We start from the raw sequence: 24,608 nt of genomic DNA, 5'->3' as shown, positions 1-24,608 counted from the left end.
ATCACGGATACTAACCCAGCTGTTAAATTACCCAAAGCCCTTCTGTTTTCTGCCGTTGCTGCCTCTCTGACTTCTCTGAGCGCATCAGTTATCACTTGCTAATACAACCCCATCATTGACTTCATAGGTAATATGGGTAACTTAGAGTGATCAGTTTAGTTCTAAATGAAAAGAACTACAAATACTTATGTGCAAAGAGAGGTGTATTTTCATAACCATTTCTAAAACTGTTGTTGAAGTTGACTGAGCAGGCAGCAGATGAATAATAAAAAGGGAGGAAAATGCCAAAATAGGGCATTGTAATTGATGATGGATGTGTCATTGATGAACAAGAAAATTAAGGTTATTTGATTAGTCTTTTTAAAGTAATATAATACACTTGTACTTATAAAAGAGACTTATTTCTTACGGATGAAATTATTTAGAATATTCATATTCTAATAACCATAACTTTTCAATTTTGAAACATACTAAAAAGAAGCGCAAGATAAATTCACTGCCTTTTTTCTTGTATTTTGCAAGGCTCCTCTTCAAAGGAACAGGGAAGCCTATTTGACTGGATTATAAAGGCATTAAATTCTGAAATTTGCAAATTATCACTGTAATGCAAAAGGAGCATTTTGTACGTTTAATTTTGTGAATGATTTTAGATCTCGTGTTTTAATTTCATGCCAAAATATAAGGCATAAATATTTATTTCACACTGAGCACTGGAGCTGAAATGCAATCAATTTGCAAGTGTTCTTAACAGAGTTCATTCTGACCCTAGGTTCAATAACATAGTGAAGTGCTGGTTTGATTGTCATGTTAGCAGAGGGAACAGTCAAATTAATATATTTTGAGAAGCTTTTCTTCTTTCTTAATAATGTGAAAATCTTATGAACTGAAACCTGGCAAGTTTCTAGTCGGAAGGGGAAGGAGGAGAAGCAAAGTAAATATTTAGAGACAGAATTGGAGAAGTGGTAAAAATAATAAGAGATACAAAAAGAAAAGGAAATAAAAGATTGATAGTTAACTGATAGAAAAAAGATTTTGATAGCAAGTGGAAAAAGAGGAGACTGAAACAGCAAAAAATAGCAGAGTTTTGGTTCTCTGGTGTTGCAGCGTGCATCCTCTTCAGATTGTTTTAATGTCGTATGTAGGCCTTCCCCAGGCATCTGGCATGGCTCTTTGGAGAGGAGCCTCTCATTAGCACTTGTTTGTGCTGCCAGAGCAACACCTAAATATTTCATTAAAACGAAGGAACAGCAGCCTGAGCAAATAATTAAAGAACAGAATTCTGTAGCTTTGGACACTGACTCACAGAACAGATAAAAATGTATGCATTTGTCTTGGAAGAGGGGAGAAAGTTGTCTCATCCTGCTTTCCTGGAGTCATAAGCATTTGCAACTTGCAATTTGACAAGATTTGACAGGTTGAGACTTAGGCTGCGGACTGTGCTGGCTGGCACTATGATGCTTTCAAAAACTCTGCAGAAACTTGTCTATCCATGCCCCATTGCTCAGACCAGCATCAGTAGCATCTGTTCTTCCCCATGCACTAAACTTGGAATCACAGCTTCCAGCGTGTGACTTAACAAATACAATTTCCAGTTGTTGACAGAAGAGAATCTTGCATGCCCGTGTGCTCGGTCCACCAGCCCTGAAGTTTGTTCCCTAGCTGGCAGGTGTTTCCAGATGCTCCTTGGAATACTAGAGGTTTGAATAACTGTAGTTAATAAGATTGCAGGGGCAGTTTCTTCTTCCTGCCTTTGCCTCAGCAAGAGCCAGTTGTACTTCAGTGCCCAGATCAGACTTGTCCATTTTTGACTTGCATTTCTGACAGATTCCAGGTGATGAAGCAACAAAAATGGCCATCCTGGACACAATTATACTGTAAGTAATTCCTGTGTAGTGTTTTGCCATATCTTTCAAGGCAGTATCTATCTCCTTTTAGTGTTAAATAACATTAGCAGCATTCTCTTAGGAGAAGAGAGTGGGTCTTTACTGTCATTTCATCTTTATGTAGCTCAGCAAGCCACTATTCCCTCAGCTGCCATCATCTATCACCAAAGAAGCAGTGTATACTTCTCTACTTCTCTGATAATCCATCTCAAATTCCGTCTCCCCGTGTCGTTGAGTGCTGCTAGAGATCTTTTCTGTGCTTCTGAATGTGGGAAAACTGCAAATGCTGCTTCATGGTCGAAGCTCCAGAATTTCTTTTCATATTGCAGTTCCATCCCCAGCCAAACCTTCATGATTTGCCTGTAGAAATTGAAGAGATTCTTGTAAGGAACAGTTTTCTGAGAATACTACAGGTTTGTGAGATATGTTTCAGCTTTTCTGACACATCCTCTGTGGAACTGTTTTACCAAATGGGTGATAGGTTAAGATACATGCAAATGCATAAGAGTTTCAGGAGTGGGGGGTGTAAGGAGGTGTTGCATTTTAATTCTTGTTTAGAAAGAGATTAAGGATTACTAGTGCCTCATTTATGGTACCTGCTTTTTGTGAAATCCTAAGATCGGAGGTCAAGGTGCTGTTCCCATATAAATATTTAGATATCTCTCCCAGCCCTTTACCATTTCCCTCTTGGTCTTCTAGGTCAGTCTCTAAAAGTAATGGCAGCAACTTAATATGGAGTTGTTAGGGAATTAAGCTTCCTAATTCATATTTGGGAAGCCGAGATTCCTTTTATCCCTTTGCCATACCTGCTTTTTCTTGTGGATCACATTGATCTCTGCCTTTGAAGTTCATTCCAAACATGATTGCTGCCTTCTGTCTCACAGTATCTCTTTTTCTTCTGGCTTTTCTTTTAGCCCTTTTTTCTGCCAAGTAACAATGTTTTTTCAGGTTTGACTTTGTTTCCTTTTCTCTGAAGTAATCAATTTGAGTTATTTTCTTTCTTATATAGCTATTGTTAAGAGAATAGCTTTCAGAGGTATCTACATGGATTAAGGATTTGCCTTCTGGTGTCAAAAGACAATAATCTCCATAATTTTGAAAGTCAGGTGTCATTTTCTGGAGAAACCTGCTGGGCAGGGAGACTGTGTTTTTTCTTCTGGGATTTAATAAGGCTTTTACATGGTCATCTTCAAACGTCTGTCTTAAGCCTTCCTCTGCAGATGAAACTTTCTTTTGTTGTGTGCTCCTGCAGTACTTGCATGTTTTCTCTCCTGTCAGGAAAGATATCTTTGCCCTTTACCCTCTTCTGCTTTTGGGCATATCTTGTTTGCCTCCACTTAACCTGCCTTCTCTGTGGTGCTGCTGTTTCTATGCTAGCAGGAGGAGCTCCTGAGCAGAAAAGTGAAATCACTCATTTCCTGTTCTTCCTTCTTTTAACCTCTAAGAGACAGAGAAACTCTGGTTATTTCTTTGTCTACCCGTGTGCAAGATGATGCTTGTCATCTTTTCTGCCCTTCTCTACCCCAGGCATCTCTGTGATTTAAAAAGCTCTTCTCTCATAAGTCTCCTGCCCCTTATTTGTCAACACTTAGCACAACTTGCAGTGCAGCAGGGTCACCATATATGTCTAGAACTGATGTTTTGTCACACAATGGCGAAGCTCAGAGGTACAGTCAGAAACTTGTATTGTCTCTCAAAGGTCAGATCTACTAGAAAAATATTTAGTAGTCAGTAGTCTGGACATTACGGCCCTCTGAGAAAGAAGAGGTTTGAATACTCATGGAGATTAGGAGTAAAAGAGTTCTGGTCTGTCACACAAGTAAATAATTTCCCAATGAGGGCTTATTCTGTCTGCGTATTTGCAGTATTTTTATTCTGTTCTTCCTGTGCTTTTTAACTCTCCAGGCATTTCATTACTTCTTTCCATTTCACCTTTATTACACATTCTTATATTTTCCTCCAGTTTATCAACATCTGCCTGGTCTGGAGGTGTCCAGCACTAATTTGCAAATAACATGTCAGGTGTCGTTTCTGCACAGTTGAATACAGAGAGGAATGTTTCTTGAATCTGTGATCACAAAACAATGCTTTGTAGCTGGTACACATTTCTAAATACTTCTAGGGGAGGTATGCCATCCCTGATATCTGACCTGATCTGGGCTTTGTACCACAACCCAGGTGGTATGATACCTGAATAAATTTCTGAAAGGTATTCAGCTGCAAGGAAGAATTCCTTTTTAATGCAGACTTCTTCTTTGTTCTCCTTCTGCCAAGGGACAGAATAAAAAGGAATGCAAACGTTTCTCTTACTCTTCATGTAATCCTCATTTTCGCCTGATAATGCCCTGCCCTAGCACTAGTCTATATGCGAAATCAAGCTGGTTTTGTCTTCACTGGTTTACAGGTCAAAACAGTGGATCTTCTCCCCCTTCCCCCATACCCCCCCCAAAAGATCATCTGATATACTAGAGCTCTAAATTAAGATGCTGTGTGACTTGCAGATTCTGAGTAGGTGAGCCATTCATTTCGTTTTCCCTGTCATTAGCTGTTAGAAAGCCCCATGTGAAATTTGTGATGTGATGTTTCTCTGAATTTTACTATAGTAAGTCTGTCCTGTTCAACAATCCAGTTAAGTACTACTGGCTGTATTTTGAAGCTAAAGCAGTTAAAATTAGCACTGGAAACACAATGGAGTGAGAAATGCCTTCTTTACACATTGTTTAATCCCTATCCTTAGGAATTGTTTTTTGTGGTTGGGTTGGTTTGTTTTTTTAACGAAAGAAAAGCAGTTTAAGTTCTTCATCCCTGTGCTTATTTATCTATAGAGTTTTAACTAGTTGCAGCTAGTTCATCTACAGTCAGCAGTCTGACATAACTTGTTTTCCTGGAGCAGCATTTATGAGTTTGTCCCTAAAGTGCAATTGTTGACCATGAAATTAAATAACTCGGTACTGCTATAAAATGATCAAGGAAGTTGCACAATTTAGGTGGCTGAAGTTGACAAGCCATGTGGCTGATGAACAGAAGCACAGCTCCTTTCCTGCTCTATTAAGAGCATTGTTCTCTAGCTGAGGTTTGGGACCTTTATTTCTGTAGTACCTAATGTGCAAGAGCATTGTAGCTTGCGTATGAAATAATTATTTGGAGTTGTTTGAAATACGTGTTTCTAGAAGGCAATTTTTTTGTTCATGGTGACATGTCCAGTCTACCTGCCATACAAGCAAATGTCAATGAGATATTTTCCCAAGAAAGCTTGCAACTGAGTCTAAGATTGAAGGTGTAAATGGGCATGTTGCATAAAATTGGAATGCAAATTGGTATCTGGGCAGAAAGGAAAAGCCTGATCTTTCCATAGTGGAAAAGTTCAGGAATGTGTCTTCAAGATTGTCATGTTGTTGCAACTTGTTTTCTTATGCCATTAATCAGAATGATTAAGTGGCAACAGGAGGTATTCCACTCACATCCAGTATGTCTTCCTGGTGTACACTCATGATTGATGCTGTTCATTTTGGAGAAGTCTGTAAGAGAGCAGCATCAAGCAGACACAGACTATTGCAATTGGAATAAAGATTCTATCATAAATTCTAATCCAGTGAAGAGGGAATTTTTTGCCTGCTCAGAGGTTTTTCCTTAGTATACCAGATTCAAATAGTCATCTTGCCCAGAGTCAGGACATCTTGCAAAACTGTGAAACAAAGGTCTCTTCTGTGATTAGAAGCCTCTCTGCTCTTCCCTTAATTCAGAGAAGGTGAAACACTGTTTTGAAGGGACCTTGCGAGACAAACTACAAAAGCTTAAGGTATTATTTTTATTACTACTGCTCTCTACAGGCAATATGGTCTGATTAGAATAAAGATTTTGTTTGACAAAAGTTAGTGCATACCTGCAATTTCCAAGTTGACCAAACCTGAAGATGGTTATAGACAAGGTAAAATAGTCACATATATTAAAGTCTACATGAAACATTTTAAAAACCCTCCTTCCCCCTCCTTTTTTTTGACATCCTTTGTCAACAGGGTGTTGTAGAAGAGTTAACAATAAACATATGAGTGTCCTTAGATATCTTCTGCGAAATCATACTTGTTTGTCTATCTGCATAAGAGCCACCCTTACTGGTGCCTGTCCATGTTGGGGACCTTTTGAACATGAGAGTAGCCGTAATACATCAAGGCCAGAACTGGCTCTCAAAGTCAGGGTGTTGCCTCTTTACTGCAAGAATGCCCTTCCCTTAAATGATGATAATTCTAAATTACTGTATAGTGTCATAAATGAGATGTATGATGAGACATCATGCATGTGACAAGAGGATTGTTGTTTGTTGATTTTAATAGCCTTCAGGATGAGAACTTGAATGAAACACATTGATTAAGACTGTTATCAGATAGCACTATATAGAGACTTTAGTAGCAGAAAGCAAGAATAGACAATATTAGTTCTTAAAACAATTCCTGCAGCTGTTATTGATCATGCAGATAATGCATGATATAAGATCCTTACATAAGATCTCTCAGTTTAAAGTTGCCCATAAAATAGGCGATTCATAATTTGAATATGAAAACGCAGCTTTCTTCTGAGGCTGCGGCAGCATTGCCATCGAAGAGGTGCTGAAGACTTTTTAGCAAGGTCGGAAGGGAAATGGATGGTGCTTGGAGCCAGCACTCACATGTTGCCTGTGGACAATTTGTTGAAATCAATTTTCTGATTTAAGCGGCAGCAGCTCATCAACGTGCAGCTCTGGCAATTCCTCAGTGCCCCTTTTATTTAATTGCAGGTGAAGAGGGGACAGCAAGTCCAAGGTGGCTGACCTTGAACAGGGATCATCAAATCAGCTGCTGGTAACAAAGCAGTGTGAAAATACCTAAGGCTCAATAATATCAAACTGCTGTCTGTACATTTTTTTGAATCTAAAAAATGCATTTCTCATATTCCCAGGTAACACATTTTCAAAAAGACTGCAGGCAAAAATACCTCCGTTAGTATAAATTGTAGGTATACAGGTTGACAGTGATCACCATCTTGTGTACAGTGATCTTCCTTCAAATGCACAGTACCTGCTTTGACTCAATTACATCTGCCATAAAACTTTAAAATAATGTGAGCATCTCACATGAGGGTCTACTTTACTTAATAAAAGTGGAGTTACACTTTTTTAATTAAACTAGCAAGTAAGACAGTGTGATTGGCTTGGTAACTGTGAATGTGAGTCTTGGAAGGTAAGTGCCCTCTAGGGATTCTTGTTAGTCAGTCCCTTGCCAGGTATTGCAAGACATGGGAGGAGGGGTTAATTGATAGCTCAATTAAATCTCTTTCCTTAATATTAAGTGATTACTTTAATATACCTTGCAGGTGCAGTATACAATACTGCTGTTTTTGATAGCTGCTTTCTACTTTTCTAGTGCCATATAAACAGTGCATTAATTTTAAACATCAGTCTCTCTACTTCCATCGTTCACTTGGGTTTTTTGTTTTGTTTTGTTTTTTAGGGCTGATAATCCCATATAATGAGTGGTTTGTGTACCATGACGTTATCTTTTAGGTACTTAGTTTCTGTAATCAGCATACAAGCTTGTAATGCAGATTAGTAATTTTAACTATTAAATCTGTAGCATTAATCAATGCTCTTTCTCACAAGAAAGGAAAATAAGTCCTTAAAAAGTCATTGAAGTAGGGCCTTCCTGCTTTCTCCTTCCTGAAGCATATGTAAATGCAGCATTTTTAGGAGCCTTTTAGCCAACCTAAAAAGCAAGTGGCAGCGCTGGCTGGTGGGTTTTGATACACCAGACCTGAATACAGGGGGAGCAGCCCTCCAGAATCACTGCCTCTGCACACCCTCTGTGTGTGCTCAGCTGTCCTTGCCCCTCACTCAAGTGGCCTCTCTGGCCCTCTGACTGCCTGTGTCTCCAGCACTGCGTGGTCCTCCAGGTTACATGGTTCGCAATTGCAGAGTTGAAGCATGCAGAGTGGCAAACATCTCAGCCCCGTCTCCAGGGATGGGTGCAGGGAGCATCACTTACCTCCTCCTTGGAGAGGCAGCCACAGCACGGCACACGGCTTCCCTGAAGCTGCTGTGGATCAGAAGGCAAGCACACCAAACATCAGGCGCCTGGCTGAGTAACTAACTCCTGGTGCGTTGGAGAAGACATGGTATTCTGTGTTCATTCTTGGGACTGTAATGTCTACATGGCCTTGCTCGGGGAGAATGAGTAGCTCACCTTCATGAAAGGCAGGGATATCAGTTGTCTGAAGATTTGGGATGACGCTGTTTTGTTTCACTGACATCATTTGTCTTGCAACTATAAGCTTGAAACGTTTTGGGTTTCTTCTCTAGTGAAGTTATTTGGCAAATACAGGTCTAATAACCTTAGAAATACAAAATGCACAGACCCAACTCGAATCATAATAGTTTTAATTTTAAGCAGTGAACAAGACTCCAGGGTTGATGTATATTTATTGAGAACATCCCTATTAATAATGCTTAATATAAGTAAAGCATCATCTTGGAAGAGTGCCATCGTTGTTTTAGAAGTACCATGCAGACAAGAAGGGATGTAGTTTAATTGTAGTGAGGTTAAAGGATCCTGCAGTGGTCCAAAGATTTAGTGTTTGCTCCAATTACTTCTGGAGTTTAAACCTTTCAATACACTGACTTTTCCTCAGTCAATTTCAAGTTCCTCTCAGGTTTCCTGGGTTATTACTTCGGTTGATAAAACTGGATTTAGTAACCAGACCAAGGCAATTGTCAGAATAAACAGTACTAAAGTATTCTGCCAATGTCAATAGTGGCATAATCTTTATCCACATTTTCATTATTGTTTATGATATCCAGAAGCCAGCTATTTTATAATAGGGACAGGTATGAAAAGAATATAACATCTTTTGGTTCAGTCTGAACTGTTAATTCAGTAGTAGAAGACTTCCTGAAACAGAATAATAGATCCTAATGATTTGAATGGCCAGATACTTGAAAGATTTGACCTGTTGTGGTGGTGGTGCCATTTTGTATTTTGGAGACGCTTTAGGGATCTTCAGGTTAGGAATGTTAGAAATCCTTATATCGAGTACAGACAATTCCGAAGATGGGTCTTAAGGAAACTTGCATAACTGCTTCCCTAAATAAACGGAATTACTCAGATGTTTTTGTTAGAGATGTCCCGTGCTGTCATGTCTCTCAGTACAAGCTCTGTCCTCACTGTGGTACACAGGACGCTTGGTAGGTGTCAAAGTAGTTATTCTTTCCGGAGCAAAGTAGCAAAGTGCTGAGACTGTAGTAAAATATAATACAGACTACTCCAAGTTATGACCATACTAAATATGTGTTAATTCCTGGAATTCCATACCATTTATGGGTATGTAGCACCTGCTGCTGTTTGCCATGGATGAGATCATTTGTCTTGATTTTTGTTTTTTAAATCTCGATAATAGTGAGAATGTGATGTCTCACCTGTAATACTGTATAACGATCTTTTAATGCTGACAGTAAATCTGTACTTGGCTTAATACTGTGAGATACGTAAGTCTTCCCATGTGTTCAAGCTGGTTTATGTATGCGGTTTCACTGTAATAAAATCATGTTATTTGGTTGCGCGCCACAAAATAAATTACAACAAATATCCCTTTAAAATCCTCTGCTTCTCAGCCTTGGGAAGGAGGAAACGTTACCCATTTGTGTAAGAAGTCAGTTCCTTCAGACTGAGACAGCACACAAAACTTGCTTGATAATAAAAAGCTTTTAAAATAAACTTTGAGGGGAATTACCGTTGTCAACTTGAAAATTCTTTTGAATTAGTTTCGGTGAAAGATGCTATTATTACTGTGTTGTTATGCAGCAAGGTATGTTACTGCTAAAGAGGTGTGTTTTGCAGAAAACTGCAAACTGCTTACAGTTAGTTCCATGTGTACTAGCACAGTACAGCACATGTATGACTACTTGTCTGATGCAGAGCTGAAGACAAATATTCCTGCTATGGGATAAATGCAGGGTTTCTTCTTCTGCAGTTTGCTTCTTCTGCGCTTGTTGCAACAAGCATACATACAAACAGTGTTGTAACCTGTGACTATGCAGCCCGAACTGCATAAATTTGCTTATGAATTTAAAAAATAAATTCTAGAATTTTAAAAATTATTTCAATTCTAGTATTTGAGGAAAAAAAAATAGCCCAAATCAAACAAAACCCCTGAAACCCAAACAAAACAAAGTTGGGCCATTATTTAAACTTTAAATGATGAACTTGTTATTGCCTGAGGAGATTCCTGGATTCTTCCCCACCTTACAGAACATTTATTTGGTTTGACAACAGGAAGGGCATGCATGTGCTGTGTACTTGTTAATTTGGCTAATCAGAGAAGAGAAGTCTAACTTATCTTGATCCGATGTGTAAGAGAAACGAGGAGTACTTAAATGGCAGGGAGTGCAGGACTTCAAATTTATGCGGCTCTCATTCTTCATCTTTTTTTTGCTTTACTTTGCAGTCCACTCCTTTACACCTAGCAGCAGGCTACAACAGAGTTCGAATAGTCCAACTTCTGCTTCAGCATGGTGCAGATGTTCATGCAAAGGATAAAGGGTATGTACAATGAATTGACTTGTTATCTATTTGCAGCAGTGGTTTTGTGTTCATCAAGATGAGGAATTATTTCTCTGTTTCATGTTGCAGCATAATGTCAAATAGTTGTCTGAGAATGCGGCGTTTGCTTCCAAAATCTGAGTGTGGTTCATCGTAAATAGGCTTTTGTTAGAGCCTCAATAATATATTACCTGTGATTGCACTTGTTTTAAGTCTTCAATTACACCTTTAAATTTTTTCTAAAGCTTATTATTTGCTTCCATGCACAGACTACACTTTCAATCATGGTTTTCTAGCATTATTTTAGGGAAGGTGATGGGGAGAAGGTACACGGGCTTAGTGAAAAGCACGTGCATTGAAAAATTTCTGTATAGTCTCATTAGCTTGTTGCATATGTATGGATGTAATTCCAAGTAATATCAATAACACTCATGTGCTCACTACTAGTGGTCCTTAGGGACCTATCTTGATTGATGTTGCCAGCAAAAATCAAGGTGTAGTCAAAGCTAAACTATTTTATTTTTGCAGTAAGGATGGTAGTTACGTAAGACACCAACAAAAAATGCACAGTAGTCAGAAATCTGGAATGATACGTGTTTTACATTGTTCTCAGCCATACATTTCTGAACTCCAAGGTGATGATTCTCATGGTACTTTGCTAGGAACACTTAGTCTTAACACTGTAGAAATTGGGCCCCTGGTTAAAGCACGCATTTTGTATTCAGAGTCCATAGAGATAAGATATTAATGAGCGTGTGTTCTGTCTCCATCAGTAAACTTGAGGCGGCATTTCCTATATCTTTGTTTTCTGCTGAGTCCAGCCTAGTGTTAAAAGAGATTTTAAATTAAGGTCTTAGCTTTTTTCCTTTTTTTCTTTTTCTTCCCGAAACCAGTCCCAAGCATACTTAAACGCTTGAAGATTGACTAATTGTATTTGTCTTTACTTTCACTCTTAATGACTTTTTTTGATCAGAATTGTGAAATGTGTGATGACCGATTATGTAAGTGAAAAAAAACCCAGAGAAAAGCTGCATGTAATACCTATTCGGGTAGATCCAGCATTGTTAAGCAAGTTTCAGGCACTTCACACCTTTCCGAAATTTCATAGAATCATAGAATCATTTAGGTTGGAAAAGACCCTTGGGATCATCGAGTCCAACCATCAACTCCACTCTACAAAGTCCTCAAAGCACTGCAGTGTAGATGCTTTAATGAGGTTTGAATGATCTGCTTGGAAAGTATGAAAAGTGTGAAAAGAAATAACATTGAACTTGGGGAGGGGGTGTCCAGGGAGAGGATGGAGAAAAAATAAGAAAGAAAAAAAATGTATTAAACTTAAAAATGATTTAAACATACTTAGTAATACCTGATAGCCCAGTAAGCTCCCTCTGTTTTTTCTAGCAGCATCACGCATTTGCAGTCAGTGTGGTATTTTGGTTTTTCTTGCTGTTTCTTATTTATACATAATTTATAAGTAAATAGGCTATAAATAAAAGTAATTTATCATTTATGGAGCTAAATTTAGGATACATTGATTCTAGACCTGTTAGATTTTCTTCAATGGGGTCACTTTGGAGAGAGACCTGAGGAACTGTGATGCATCTTCAAAATGATCATCACTTTTTGTTAGTCCTGGAGAGGACCACAGCGAAGGAAGCAGCTCTTTTTCCACTGGTCCTTTCTTTGCCTTACTGCTATTATACACAAAGTCACAATGTGCTGGAAAAGGGGAGGGTATACTGCAGAAGTGGTCAGGTGGCTGTCTTTGATGAGACCTTGAAGGCCTCGGTTCTCTTAGATGACCATCTTTTTGGAAGAGGGCGGTTTTTTGAGTGCTCTGTGGACTAGATGCTCTTTTTGCATCTCGCACATGTGTAACCCATATGTTACAATTAAGAAAAGTAGGGATAGAAAATAACAGTTTGAAAAATTTCGCCAAAACAAATTTCCCTCTCCTGTGACAAATGCAGTGCTGCTTCTGAGAGCATCTACCTTAAAATTAAGTTTACCCTGTAATCTAGTACTTGCTGTCCCAATGCTCTTTGATTTTGCAATTCTGTGAAACATCCCCTGTATTTTTCATAAATGGTGAAGAGTTAATTATTGGTTTCTGTGTATTACGCATCCTGATTTGTTGAGTCATAGCTAGCCTGTCTTGCTTGGCTTGAATTAAATTAATTTTGTCCTCTGTAATAATTGTCCTCTTTGCATCTCCCTTTCAATGCATGACTTTTTTATTAGGTTTTGTGCTTTTGACTAGATCCCTGTTATTTACTTTGCTAGTGTCATTTTTAAGTACGGCCTCCAGTAATATAGCTGTACAAAAATTACAGGGACTCTCTTAGAAGTATCTTGCACAGTTAAATAGGTTGTACTGTAAAAGATGGAGTAAGATCAGGTCATTCCACAGTTTGGATCAGCAATTTCAGTGTACTTTCTGTGGATATTTGTATATCTTCATAATATATCTAGGAGTTATGTTAGCGTTATCTGGGGAGTTTTGCCTTTCACGTACCATTTTAAATAAACAGGAGTTCATATTTAGGCAGAAACAGAACACTCTCTTCTCTTGAGCAAATTGAATGTGGAATGGGACTTTTCCCATCCTTAATAGGTTAAAGAAAGATCATTCCAAAGCCAATTAATGCTAATCTTACTGGTAGATTAAACATCTGTGGCTTGTTACGGCCAAATAAAAAAAAAAAACAAAACAACCTCCATTTTAATGCCACTCTTAAGTAACGTGTTGTTTGCGAAGGTTAGATTTTTCCATTAGTTTGTTAATCTTAATTTTAAAATATTTGAATATTTAAATATTTTAGATCTAATTTTATTTCTTCTCATCTCTCAGTAGAGAGAAAATTGTTCCATCATCTTTAAAAATCCTGCTTAAATAAATCTGTCATTTGCCTTCTTCCATACAGTGGTCTTGTGCCTCTTCATAATGCATGTTCATATGGACACTACGAGGTTACAGAGCTGCTGCTGAAGGTAAGCAGAAGGATGAAGAGTAATTAGTGTAGAGTTAGATGTGTTAGGTGAGATATGAACTGTTTATATCAGAGTTGAGAAGGAAGATGTTTTTGGGTTGGTTTTGGTTTTTTTGTAGTAACAGGTTTCAAACATCCTGTATGTCATTTCAGAATCTTTCTGTGGTACAGTATATGGGGTTTTTTCCCCACCTAATTTCTCTGGACACTCAGTAGTGTTTCATTTATTTGAATTTTTCTGTTAAGAAATCTGTTCTACTGAAAAACTAGCTCATAGAGAAATTCCAATTTTTTTGAGGATTCGACAGTATTTTTGCATCTATGGGTATTTTTATAGTTACTTTTTGCATTTGTGTTCATGTATGAAAGAATGGAACCAGTTTTTATAATGAAATGAAAATCTGTAAGCTTTTAGTTGTTGAAGCTGATTTCTTACTAAAATAAGGCTTTCTTTGCTGTGCTAGCACGGTGCCTGTGTGAATGCTATGGACCTCTGGCAATTTACCCCCTTGCACGAGGCTGCTTCCAAGAACCGTGTCGAGGTCTGCTCCCTCCTGCTGAGTCACGGTGCGGATCCCACATTAGTCAACTGCCACGGCAAGAGTGCGGTCGATATGGCTCCAACGCCTGAGCTAAGGGAGAGACTGACCTGTAAGTGTTTTCAGACTGGAAGCAGTTGTCAGTAGGTGTAAAAGGGTCCTTTCCTTTCAGGCCAGGTTCCTTGTACTTCACAAGCAGATGCAAAGCAGCAGAGTAACTGCAGCTGTGCCTCTCACTTTGAAATACGCAGACACCTCTGATATACTGTTCGTGGTATTATCTGGTTTTCTTAGATTTAAAATGTTTGAGGTACTGCTGAATCTGTGACTGTGGGAGTTTTTGATGCTTAAAGTCCAGTTAAGTCACATAGGAGGCTCTGTATCACACCTAAAGAGTAACTTCCAGAAGGTAGGTAGCTTTGGTGTGCGAACTTGAAGAGATAGAAATTCCAGCACCTTCTGTTGTAGTCTGTGCAGTCCCTATGCTGTTTACAAAACAATGTTTGAGCTCTAATTTGAATTTGTCTGCCTTTATTTGCCCTCTTTTGGGGATTTGTTTTCTCATTGTTATAAACTGTAAAAGGTAATTAAATGAGACAAGTATGGAAATAAAGCATTATGAAGTTACAGAAAACTCCTTCTTGAGAAGTAGATTCTGAACTCAATTTTAAATAAGCTTTTGGTTTTGTCTGTTACCTTGCCAATATAGCAGAAGCCCCCTGACACGCTAAGAATGTGATCCTTCACTACTCACAGTCACAGCTAGTCAGGTTCTCATCTGTCACTGTTCTATGCCTGCGAAGGCGGTGAGGTCATGTGCAGCAGAAAACATGGCTCTAGGAGAAAAGAGGAGAGCATTACTTCTCTGTTCTCTATTCTGCGCTAAATTTGGAGATGCTTCTGACTTTGAGGCAGATTAGTTTACCATTTGTTTAAAATTAGCAACCAAGCAAAAAACCATCTATTTTAAACTTTGGTTTGTTTATTTATTTATAGTTCCTGGAGAGGAGTGGGGAAAGTTTCATGTCCATTAATATCCACTGAAATGTGTACACAAATGTGAACGTTATGCCAAATTTGACAGTATCTTGATAGGACATCCTGTATTTGCATACCCAAAATAACATGTTTAGTATATTCTTGAGTTCTTTGGTTTTATACTTTAGGAATGATATTACAGTTATTTGTTATTTCAAGTTTTATTTGTACTTGTGCTTTGTGTAATGCTTTGTTTACAAAGAAATTCAAATTCTATTTGAAATGAAAACTTAGAAGTTACTGCATTTATTTTTATTTCTAAATCCAGAAATGCAGCAGATGTTAAAACAAGGGTGGGAGAAGAAAACCCCTCTTAACAAGCTCAGCATTTCAATCTTGCATATGAAGGAAAAATACCGTTATTTTTACTGAGATTGTTGAGCTTTTTTTTCTGTTTCCCAGGTTCAGATGTCATTTTTGCTAACCTACCTTTCGTTTGTACATTTTAAGAAAAACACGTTTAGTCCTCAAATTCAAAAGTATTTAAAACTAAAGTGAACTAGTTGCTGAACTGAACAAGATGTGACACTGAAAATAACAAAATTACCTCTCAGTACTTGCAAAGATATAGCTGCTATCAAAACCTGTTTCATCTTTGTAGCAGACTGGCTTCAAATGCTTAGATGGTTAGCCTTCTTGAAGACCAATAGTTTAATATTTTATGTTTAAATTTTATGTTGAGGCTTTACCTTGAATTATGTGTAGTTGTAAATACAGTGAGGTTTTTGAAAAGCAACAGTAATGGTTTTTTCTGAAGAGCATGTAATAGCATTGTACTCACTCGAACACATAAGTAAGTAATTTAGAGGTCACATATGCATTTAATATCGAGTGGGTGGAGGATAAGAGAGAGAAAGCTATAAGGATTGTACTCAAGGAATCACTTCCCCTTTCCTTTAGAAATGTCCCTTTGGTTTCAGTAGGCCATATTCCATGTTCTGTGTCCCAGGTTAGCCACTATCTGAAGATGTACAGAAAAACTCTTATTTCCTCATAATTTGAGTATAGTGGCCTTTCTCCAATAACATTTATCAATGTGACATGTTGCTGAATATTAAATGTGTCTTTTTCCCTAACAGATGAATTCAAAGGACACTCTTTACTGCAAGCAGCCAGAGAGGCAGACCTAGCCAAAGTGAAAAAGACACTTGCTTTGGAGATCATTAATTTTAAGCAGCCACAGTCGCATGAGACGGCACTGGTGAGGTTATACAGTCAATCCATTTGTTTTATGATAAATGTGGTAGTAGTGCTAGTTGAGGAGTTTTATTTCTACACTATGAAAACGTATTCATCATCTGAGATTGAGAATTTGCCATCAGACACTTTATAATGTTAAAATTAAACCACCATTATAGAAATAACACCATATAATTTTTATTACTTTTTTTTCTTCCTGGTGAATTACAGAAGCCCCCCAGCCACTCCTCACCTGTTCATTTTTCACTTCTCTGCTGCTTTTTTCCCCATCGCTCTATTTTTTGTTTGTTTGTTTGGGTTTTTTTTGTTGGTCAGTTGCTGTCTTTTTTCTGGGGTTAAATTCTATTCCAGTGGACCAGTGCTTCCTTCATGTTTTATGTGCACAAACTCGGATTACAAATTTTCTTCATAGGGTATGTAAAATTCTGGTGAAAAGAGACACTAGATGTATATCACAGGCTCTTACAGGATTAGAATAGTACTGACAATGCCATATTAGCTATGGAAGAAGGGGCCTTTGAGTCTTTCCTGACAGTATCGTGCTCTTACTTCATTGTTTGAAGAAACAGTGGAGGCAAAGAATACAGCCAGTATCCCAGATGCAGTGGAGATCTTGAAGTTGAGAGAGACTAATGGTATTATTAAAAACTGTTATAGTTACGATACTTTATTCCAGTGGAACATTTTCTTCACAGTGGTAGGTCTCAGCTGCAGGCATACAACTGCATATTTAGCGTTATAAATATTGTGATGGTGATCAGAACATTGTGTGTTGACTACCAAGCATCCATATGCTCTATTCATTCCATGGAGGACTCGGCATCCTAGCCTGAACTTAGAGGCAAGACAGCGAAGAGATATTTAGAGGCTGAACGTGAAGGCAGTAGGAAATTTGGGATGATGTTATCCTTTCTTTCCTCAGTATATCAGCGGCTGATATGTGGCATTTCTTTAGCTGTGTAATGATCACTTAGTAGTCCTGTGGTGTTCTTTGCTCTTCTCTGCCCGCTTATTCTGCAGAGACGGCTAGGCAAAATGGGATATTTTAGCTCTATTGATCTCTTTGGTTCACTGTCCAGTAAGTGTTTGACTGTGATTTCTCAGTTTTTGCCTCCTGTACTTGAGATTCCCAAGTGGTCTCCCATCCAAGTGGCAGGGCTTAACTTCCAGGGTCAGATAAGGTTATGTACAACCTAACTGAGCGATTCCTGTCCTAAGTATGATATCTTTTACCATGGGGCACTGGGGTCTGTGCCCTATTACCCCACAAAGGCCAAAGCAAGCACCTGGTTTATGTTTCAGTGTTGCTCTGAGGTTTGGCAATATTTGAGCACTTGTGTTGCTTTTAGTGCTGCTTTAACCTATCTGTATTTCCTGCCAATATGATATTATCTGCAAAGCCTCAAAAATACTGTCACTTTTCAGAGCAAAAGTTGATCTTAATGTTTACTTACAAAGCTTACCTATGTGAAACTTGGCCATGCTCTGCTGATAACAGCCGTGTGGAAGCTTGAGTGGCAGTTACTTCATAGTGAAGGCTGAGACTAGGCAGAAGATGGTATTGCTACTTATTAGCATTCTGTTTGGGGTCTGTCTCATTGTAAAGGCTATTGTTCTGGTATTGGAAAGTATGAGAACTTTGTTCCAGCAGACTGTCTGCTTTTTCCATGTTACTGCTTTAAAACATGGGTAAACATAAACACAAAAATATTCAAAAGTATCTCCTGTTTCTCATGTTCTGCTATCTTGACACATCCAAACTTGAGACAAGCATTTCTGGACTGATTTTAAAGCGCGGTGTTCAGCTTATCTGGAACCGTACTTGTAATTTCAGGCCTCAGGAATGGATTGATAGGGCCACTGTTGAAAATGTCAGGACAGATTGAGTCTAGTCTCTGCAGAGATTCAAAGACAAAAGGGAGGAACAAAGCACTCACTTCTGTGTGCTGAATGCACAGATAAACCAACAAGCAGACCCCAGCCACATTCAGGAGAATAGTTACACCTAGCAAAGGGCTGTATGGGGTTCCCACAAGGGCAGGCTTGAGCATTGAAGAGCAGTGTGGTGAACGACGTATCTTTCTCATAGCATGGAAAAGAAGATACTTTAAGAGAACATTATTGCCTGTTTATTTATTACATAATTTGTAACTGGGTGCATGACAGAATTGCCAGCGGGTTAACAAGTTCAATACAGGCTGAAATAGAAGAATGAACAAAGCAGCATTCAAAAGACACGTTAATCAAAACAGCAGCAGAATCTTAACGGACCCCTTTGGAGTCCCTCTGTAGGAAGTTAGGCTGTTTCGAGCCCTTTGTCTTTACCTCCTTTGTGCATTATGTGCTGGTTTTGTCGTGAGACCTTGTTAATGTAGTTGGGAACATACCACTTTTTTTCATTACTGACAAATAGCTTTAAAATGAAAACTGTTTTTCTGAGAAGAATAATTTAGCATTGATCACTGGCTTGTATTTTGTTCTGTATGTTATATGTTTTGGCAAAAATATGATGGATTCTGTTTGTCAATTTTGTCATCTGATGTTTAGCAGAATAAGAGATGAAGTCATGGATCTTAAAGCTCTTTGTCATCTGTGAAGTTGAAATATAATTTGTATTTACTTTTTTGCAGCACTGTGCTGTGGCCGCTGTGCATCCCAAGAGGAAGCAAGTTACAGAACTATTGCTCAGGAAAGGAGCAAATGTTAATGAGAAAAACAAAGAGTAGGTTTCTGAAATTTTTGAATTTTCCAAAGGACTCTGCCGTACTAGGAATGTAAAACTAATTTATTTTTTTTTCTCCTCTAGTTTCATGACACCTTTACATGTTGCAGCTGAAAAAGCTCATAATGATGTCATGGAAGTTCTGCATAAACATGGAGCAAAGGTAAATTTACTTAAATATGTTTTATTTAAGGCAAAAGGCAAGAAAAAGATATATATTGATTAAATGCAGTGTTAGTTTTTATGATAGTTGTTGCCTTTTTTTTCTTGTGTTAACCTTGAAGTGTGTTTATCTTGGATCAGTACAGAATGTTCAGTAGTCCCGTTTGAAAATTAGGTCTTCTCTCCAAGTAACTGAATACAGGCTTTAGGAGTCTAACTTACTCATTTTTAATGAATCTTGCTACTCATTTCAAATAAATGTGGTCATCCGGATGCCTCTTGTTGCTTTATTTTGTTGGCTTGACAATATCCAATGTCTGAGTTTGCTGATGCTGAGTCCAGCGGTCTAATGCTGTGCATCCCTTAGCGCTTGCTTTCTTCTTATTCTCTTGGCCAGATTGTTTTGCCATGCCCTTCAGCCATTGATAGGTGCTGACCAAAGTAATTTGTAAGCCTATGGTGAAATTTGCATAGAAACAAGTGGTTCAGCAAGTTATTAATTAAAGGGAGAGGAAAGTATAACTGTCTTTATTTCGGATGTCTTTTAAGCATCTTTCAGAAGTATTTCAGAATTATATTTCTCTGAGTTTTAGCAGCAAACTTGATGTTCGTGGTAATGATATACTCAGCTACTTAATTTTCTGAGAAACTCTTCTTGATGGGTATGTTCTTTGCATTGTTTAAAATAAAAATGATCTCCTTGTTTTTGCTTTAAGGGGTCTCACATTACTCTGAGCCTTCATCTTCATTCGGGTAGCTAGAAAAGAAGAAATATACGTGTAATAACAATCTACTGTGTCACTCTTGACGTGCTAGGAGGTGCGAGCAATATAATTGTCTCCATAGTCAATACTAAGTCTTTTTATTTTGAAACAATGAAATGTAATTTATCAGCCTGTATGAGAGCTCATTGCCAGATTTCAGTATCTAATTCACTTGCATAGTACTTTAAAGGCATTATAAAATAGCTTAATAACAATACCGTGACAGAGTTTATCTGAATTGAGAATCCTGATGCAGTGGTGACATGCCAAGATTTTCCCAGGGGTGAACGCAGGGCCAGAGGTCTCAGAGTCATCAAAACCATTCATTATCGTTTTCACAGATTCACTCTTACTATCATATCTTTGCACTAAAAGTTAAAAAAAATCATTTTGCCATAGAAGTAGATACCTCATGGCTTTATGGATCTGATTTTGCACATGAATTCAGTACTGATGGTACTTGGGTAGGCACTGAGCTGGACGTGCTGGAGTTTCAAGTGTATTGACACCCAAGTGCTATTTACTTTGAAATACAAGGAGTTTCTGCTTGCTGAGGGTTTCTGGAAAGCCTGCTACTGTACTCTAGGTATTTAAAGTAGTGCTCTCTTGAAGATTTAGCTCTGTGTAGCCAGGTTAGGAGCAAGCTCAAAGACGTCATCCTTACTAGAATGGCTCAATTTTATTGTTTATGTCAGTAGCACATTCTGACGATAGCTTGTAATTCTTTTATGTCCTGAAGCAAGGGTTCCTAAATCATGATCCATGAGTCATTTGTGGACTGAGTGATGGTGGTGAGTGTCCCGCAGTTATCTACAGAACCATGCTGAGTGGTGTCTTCTATTGTTTTATCCATTGGCAGTGTGCAAATAGAGGTACGTTAGTGGTCATTGAAACTCATTCTTCATTCATATCCTGGTGTATGCTTGCTATGTTATTCTAAGGATAGCCATTCACATTTAAGATCTAGCAAAGCACTTAAGTGCATGGCAGGAGACCACTCATAGTTAAAATTAAGCCTATATTTCTGTACTGCAATGGATCAGGTCCCTCTTTATTTGTGTCCAAAGTTCCTAAACTGTAAAACGGTACCTAATGTAATCGTGGCTTTTCATGAGAGGTAGGTCATTAAGGCTTATGAAGCACTTTGAAGTTCCCAGATGGGATATGCTCTAGAGTATTAATTAGTTAACTAGGCTTATTTAATTACTCTAAAATGTTTGTCTTGTGTATTGTCATTTGACCTCTTGCTCAAACTTTGACTGTAGGCAATCAGTTTATCAGACACTCTTAACATTGATATTTCTTTGTTTCTGGCTATTGGGACGTGGCAGCTTTAATCCCTGAAGCAGGCTTTTTTATTATTTTGTTTTACCATTTGTTGTGTTTCTGGAAGCTTTTTCTTCCTGTTTACTCTTTTTGTGCCTTGAATTTTCGTTACTTCAGAAGATGTAGTACTAAGTTCTTTGATCCTGTCTAGTCGTGTTTTTTTACGAGAGACGGTTTTCACAAGCTAGTGAATCCAGTCTGCCTGCAATAGCAGCTTCACAGTGAATATCCATTTGTTCTTTGAACAGCACACTCCTACGGTTTAAATACCTCTTTTCCATTTTGATGCTTCCTTTGCTGAGGTATTTGCAGGGAATGGATACTTCTTAGCCTTTGTTTTGGTAGGCTAAATGCCTCAAATGCTTAGTGTTCCCTCATAAGGGAACATCGACATTTCCTAATGATCTTTATAACCCTTCTCTTTATTAGCACCAGAGGAAATCTCGGAGCTCAGGCAACAAGAATGGAATTCATTCCTCCACTGCCTTACATGATGGCACTTCCATATCTCTGATGTAAATGCTGGACTAATGCATATTGGGTCATATTTGCCTTTTTAATAGACATGACACAGTAGTACTCAGACCCTTCCTGTAGTATTGTAGTACTAAGAGAATCTCAATATTTATTTTTATTTATTTTTTTTCTTGCTAATTTTTCATATCCGTGCCCTTTGGCACAATTCTCCTGTGCCAAGATCATTAATGAAAATATTAAAACAAAATTATCCCACAACCAATCACTAAGCAGCCCTCCCCCTTTCCATACATTCAGTTCTTCAACCAATCTTTATTTTTCCATATAAACTAAATAAAAATGTCCTGTGTGATCCCATATCAAATGCTTACTGAAGTTTGGATGGATGAGACCTACCATATTTTCTTTGCTTTGCAACCATTTCTTCTATCAAAGGAAAGGTACGGTATAAGTCAGCTTTAATCTACCTTCTGGAAACCACTACTGATTATAGAGAGTGTAACAATTTGAAAAAGATGAGTAACTGGGGCTTCAAAGAAAGTGTAACTTTCTTCTGAAATCCAGTGCCAAAAGGCAGAGAGCTGACCCACAGAAAAACATCCGGTAATGGATTTAGGAGACAAAGTCATGTAAAGTTTTGTAGATTGAAAATAATTTGTGGTTATTTTAGCAATAGAGAGGAAACTGTTGTTTTCATGAGGAGCAGCTGTGATCTGTGTCAGACAGTAGAAGTGAGATAATGTGAAGTATGCCTGTTTGAGTAGATTTTTCTTGTTTTGTGAAATGGACTGAGGCATGGTAAAGACTGCTTTAGGGAATTTGTTTGGGATGAGCAAGAGATGGTTCGTGGTCTTGGAGCTGGATTTAATTATCCTTAATTTTATCACTGTGTGAATTTGCTCTTTGAAGTATGTCAGACAAAAATAAAAAAATGAAGGACTGCTTGAATAACATGTGCTTGATCTTGACATATTTTACAGAATTATTTCTAAGAACATTAGTATTGGCAAGAGTCAACCTATACCCGCAAATTACTTACTTTGGTGTGTCTTGCTGGCCCTTACTGACAACACAGACTATAGATTAGTAATTTGAACTGTGAAGTCGTCCTTGGTGCACATCACTTGCATATTGTCTAACCAATACCCATTCCATGGTCAGTGAAGATACTTTCATTAGCTTGTTACTTCAGTTTGCAGAAGTTGACTGTCAACTGTACATCTAAAGCAGAGGTGAGAAACCTTGGGCTTTCTTAGAATTTTCTTCAAGTGTTGGTCATAAGTGTCTGTGGTTCTAAATGCCATACCCAGTTTTTACTTGTTTGTGTCAACTGCAGTGTGAAACAGCATTTCACACCACTGCTTATTTGATGTTGAATATCCTCGAATTACCTTACGAAAAACAAAATCAGAGCATCTACAAAGACTCCTCAAACATAAACTTTTTTTTTATCAGACCCGTGAGCAAATCTTGAAGTGCAACGACTGTATCTTTGAAGGTGGTTGAAATCCTTTGTTTAAAAAGAAAGTCATTTGAAGGGGGTGAACTAATGAAAAAGTGGCGTTCATCCCGTTTTGTTGTATTGCTAGGTAGTTGGATACCTCTTATAACTAGCTCCTTGTATGAATTTACAGATACATGGGAAATTTAATATGTTCAGAAAGACATTCGGCTTTCTAGCAGTGCAGAAGAAAAGGATTAAAGTCTTTTCCGAACTGGAATGATTGTTGGAAAGAAAGACCTGCAGGCATGCAAGTTCACTGGTATCTTGGGCAAGTGTAGAGACGTCATGAATGCTGTTTGTTTAACTTTGTTATGTTTCTAAAGGATACTGTTGAAACTATTCTTCTACAAGAGAAAATGAGCCTTTCTAAGGTCATGTTAGACAGTGTCCCTATTCATAGCGGTAGCAGAAATGGCTTCCTTCTGCTCTGCTAGAAGGATCTTGCTGTAGGGATCTTTGCATGATACAATTATTTCTGTGCATTGGAGTAGCGTATTGCCAGCCTTTCATGATCATGGATTTGAAAACTGTCATCATCTATCTAGACCCACAAGACAGGCTTAAATGGTTTTGAATAACCTTGTTGTGTAATACATTTGCTTCCAACGTTTTAGGTAGAGGTATGATTTTCTCAGGAAAGACTAAGCATTAAAAAATTGAATTTCCTTTCAGAAATGTAGCAGGTTCTGGACTACGATGGTTAACAACATGAAGAACTCTGTGATCTGTTGCAATTGTGTGGTTCAACTTTTCTCACTGCTTAGACATCCAAACTTAGTGACATTAATCTGAAGCTTTTATGCAAAGGGACATATGGCTGGATCATGTAGGAGCTGTCAGAGTGAAACTAGACCTCTTTTCTCTTTTATTTTTTTCCATTTTTTTTTTCTTCTGACAGAGCTTGAAATTGCCACCAGCGCCTCTTCACCCCTATCCTGTTGTATGCACAAAGACACAAGACGTACTGCAAGTTGTCTTCAAAATAAATGCAGCAGGAGAGCAGTTAGAACATGTGCATTGCAGGGAAGGATACCGTGATACTGGAACTGCTGGCAGAGCACAAGTTCCACGTTCCAAGAAAGATCTCACAGAGAAAACTGCAGTGCTTGGAAGCTGTTATCTTTTGTGCTGCTGTAGTGTCAAAGAGTAGGAGGATATTTAGGGCGTTTGATACCAACAGAAAGCTCATATGCTTATGAAGTCTTGAAAAAAAGTTTCCTGAACAGGTCTCAGCTGTTGAGCTGCCACAAGTGCCTGATAGCCAAGGGACTACTGCTGTAGGTGTGTACACTGTTCCAAGACAGCCGCGGTGCAGGGAGGAAAAAAATCTCTTCAGTGTCTGATGATACATGACCGTTTCGATTTCTCTACTGCATCTATCCAGGATGGGGAAAAGGAAATTAAAGGGACAAAAGGGAAAAACAGAAGGAATTCTGCAT

At 38.2% G+C, this 24,608-nt stretch overlaps 1 protein-coding gene across 1 annotated transcript in view; it reads left to right on the top strand.

The window, feature by feature from the left end:
* Positions 1-24,608, top strand: part of TNKS (tankyrase) — a 143,576-nt gene that overhangs the window by 87,670 nt on the left and 31,298 nt on the right. Inside the window, exons 6-11 of the mRNA XM_074589629.1 lie at positions 10,353-10,447; positions 13,372-13,438; positions 13,902-14,088; positions 16,094-16,215; positions 18,845-18,936; positions 19,021-19,099. Of these exons, the coding sequence (XP_074445730.1) occupies positions 10,353-10,447; positions 13,372-13,438; positions 13,902-14,088; positions 16,094-16,215; positions 18,845-18,936; positions 19,021-19,099 (642 nt within the window). The remainder of the gene's footprint in view (positions 1-10,352; positions 10,448-13,371; positions 13,439-13,901; positions 14,089-16,093; positions 16,216-18,844; positions 18,937-19,020; positions 19,100-24,608) is intronic.

The sequence above is a fragment of the Larus michahellis genome, chromosome 5 (genome assembly GCF_964199755.1).
Source record: "Larus michahellis chromosome 5, bLarMic1.1, whole genome shotgun sequence".
Lineage (NCBI taxonomy): Eukaryota > Metazoa > Chordata > Aves > Charadriiformes > Laridae > Larus > Larus michahellis.
This window is presented reverse-complemented; position numbering and strand designations above follow the sequence as displayed.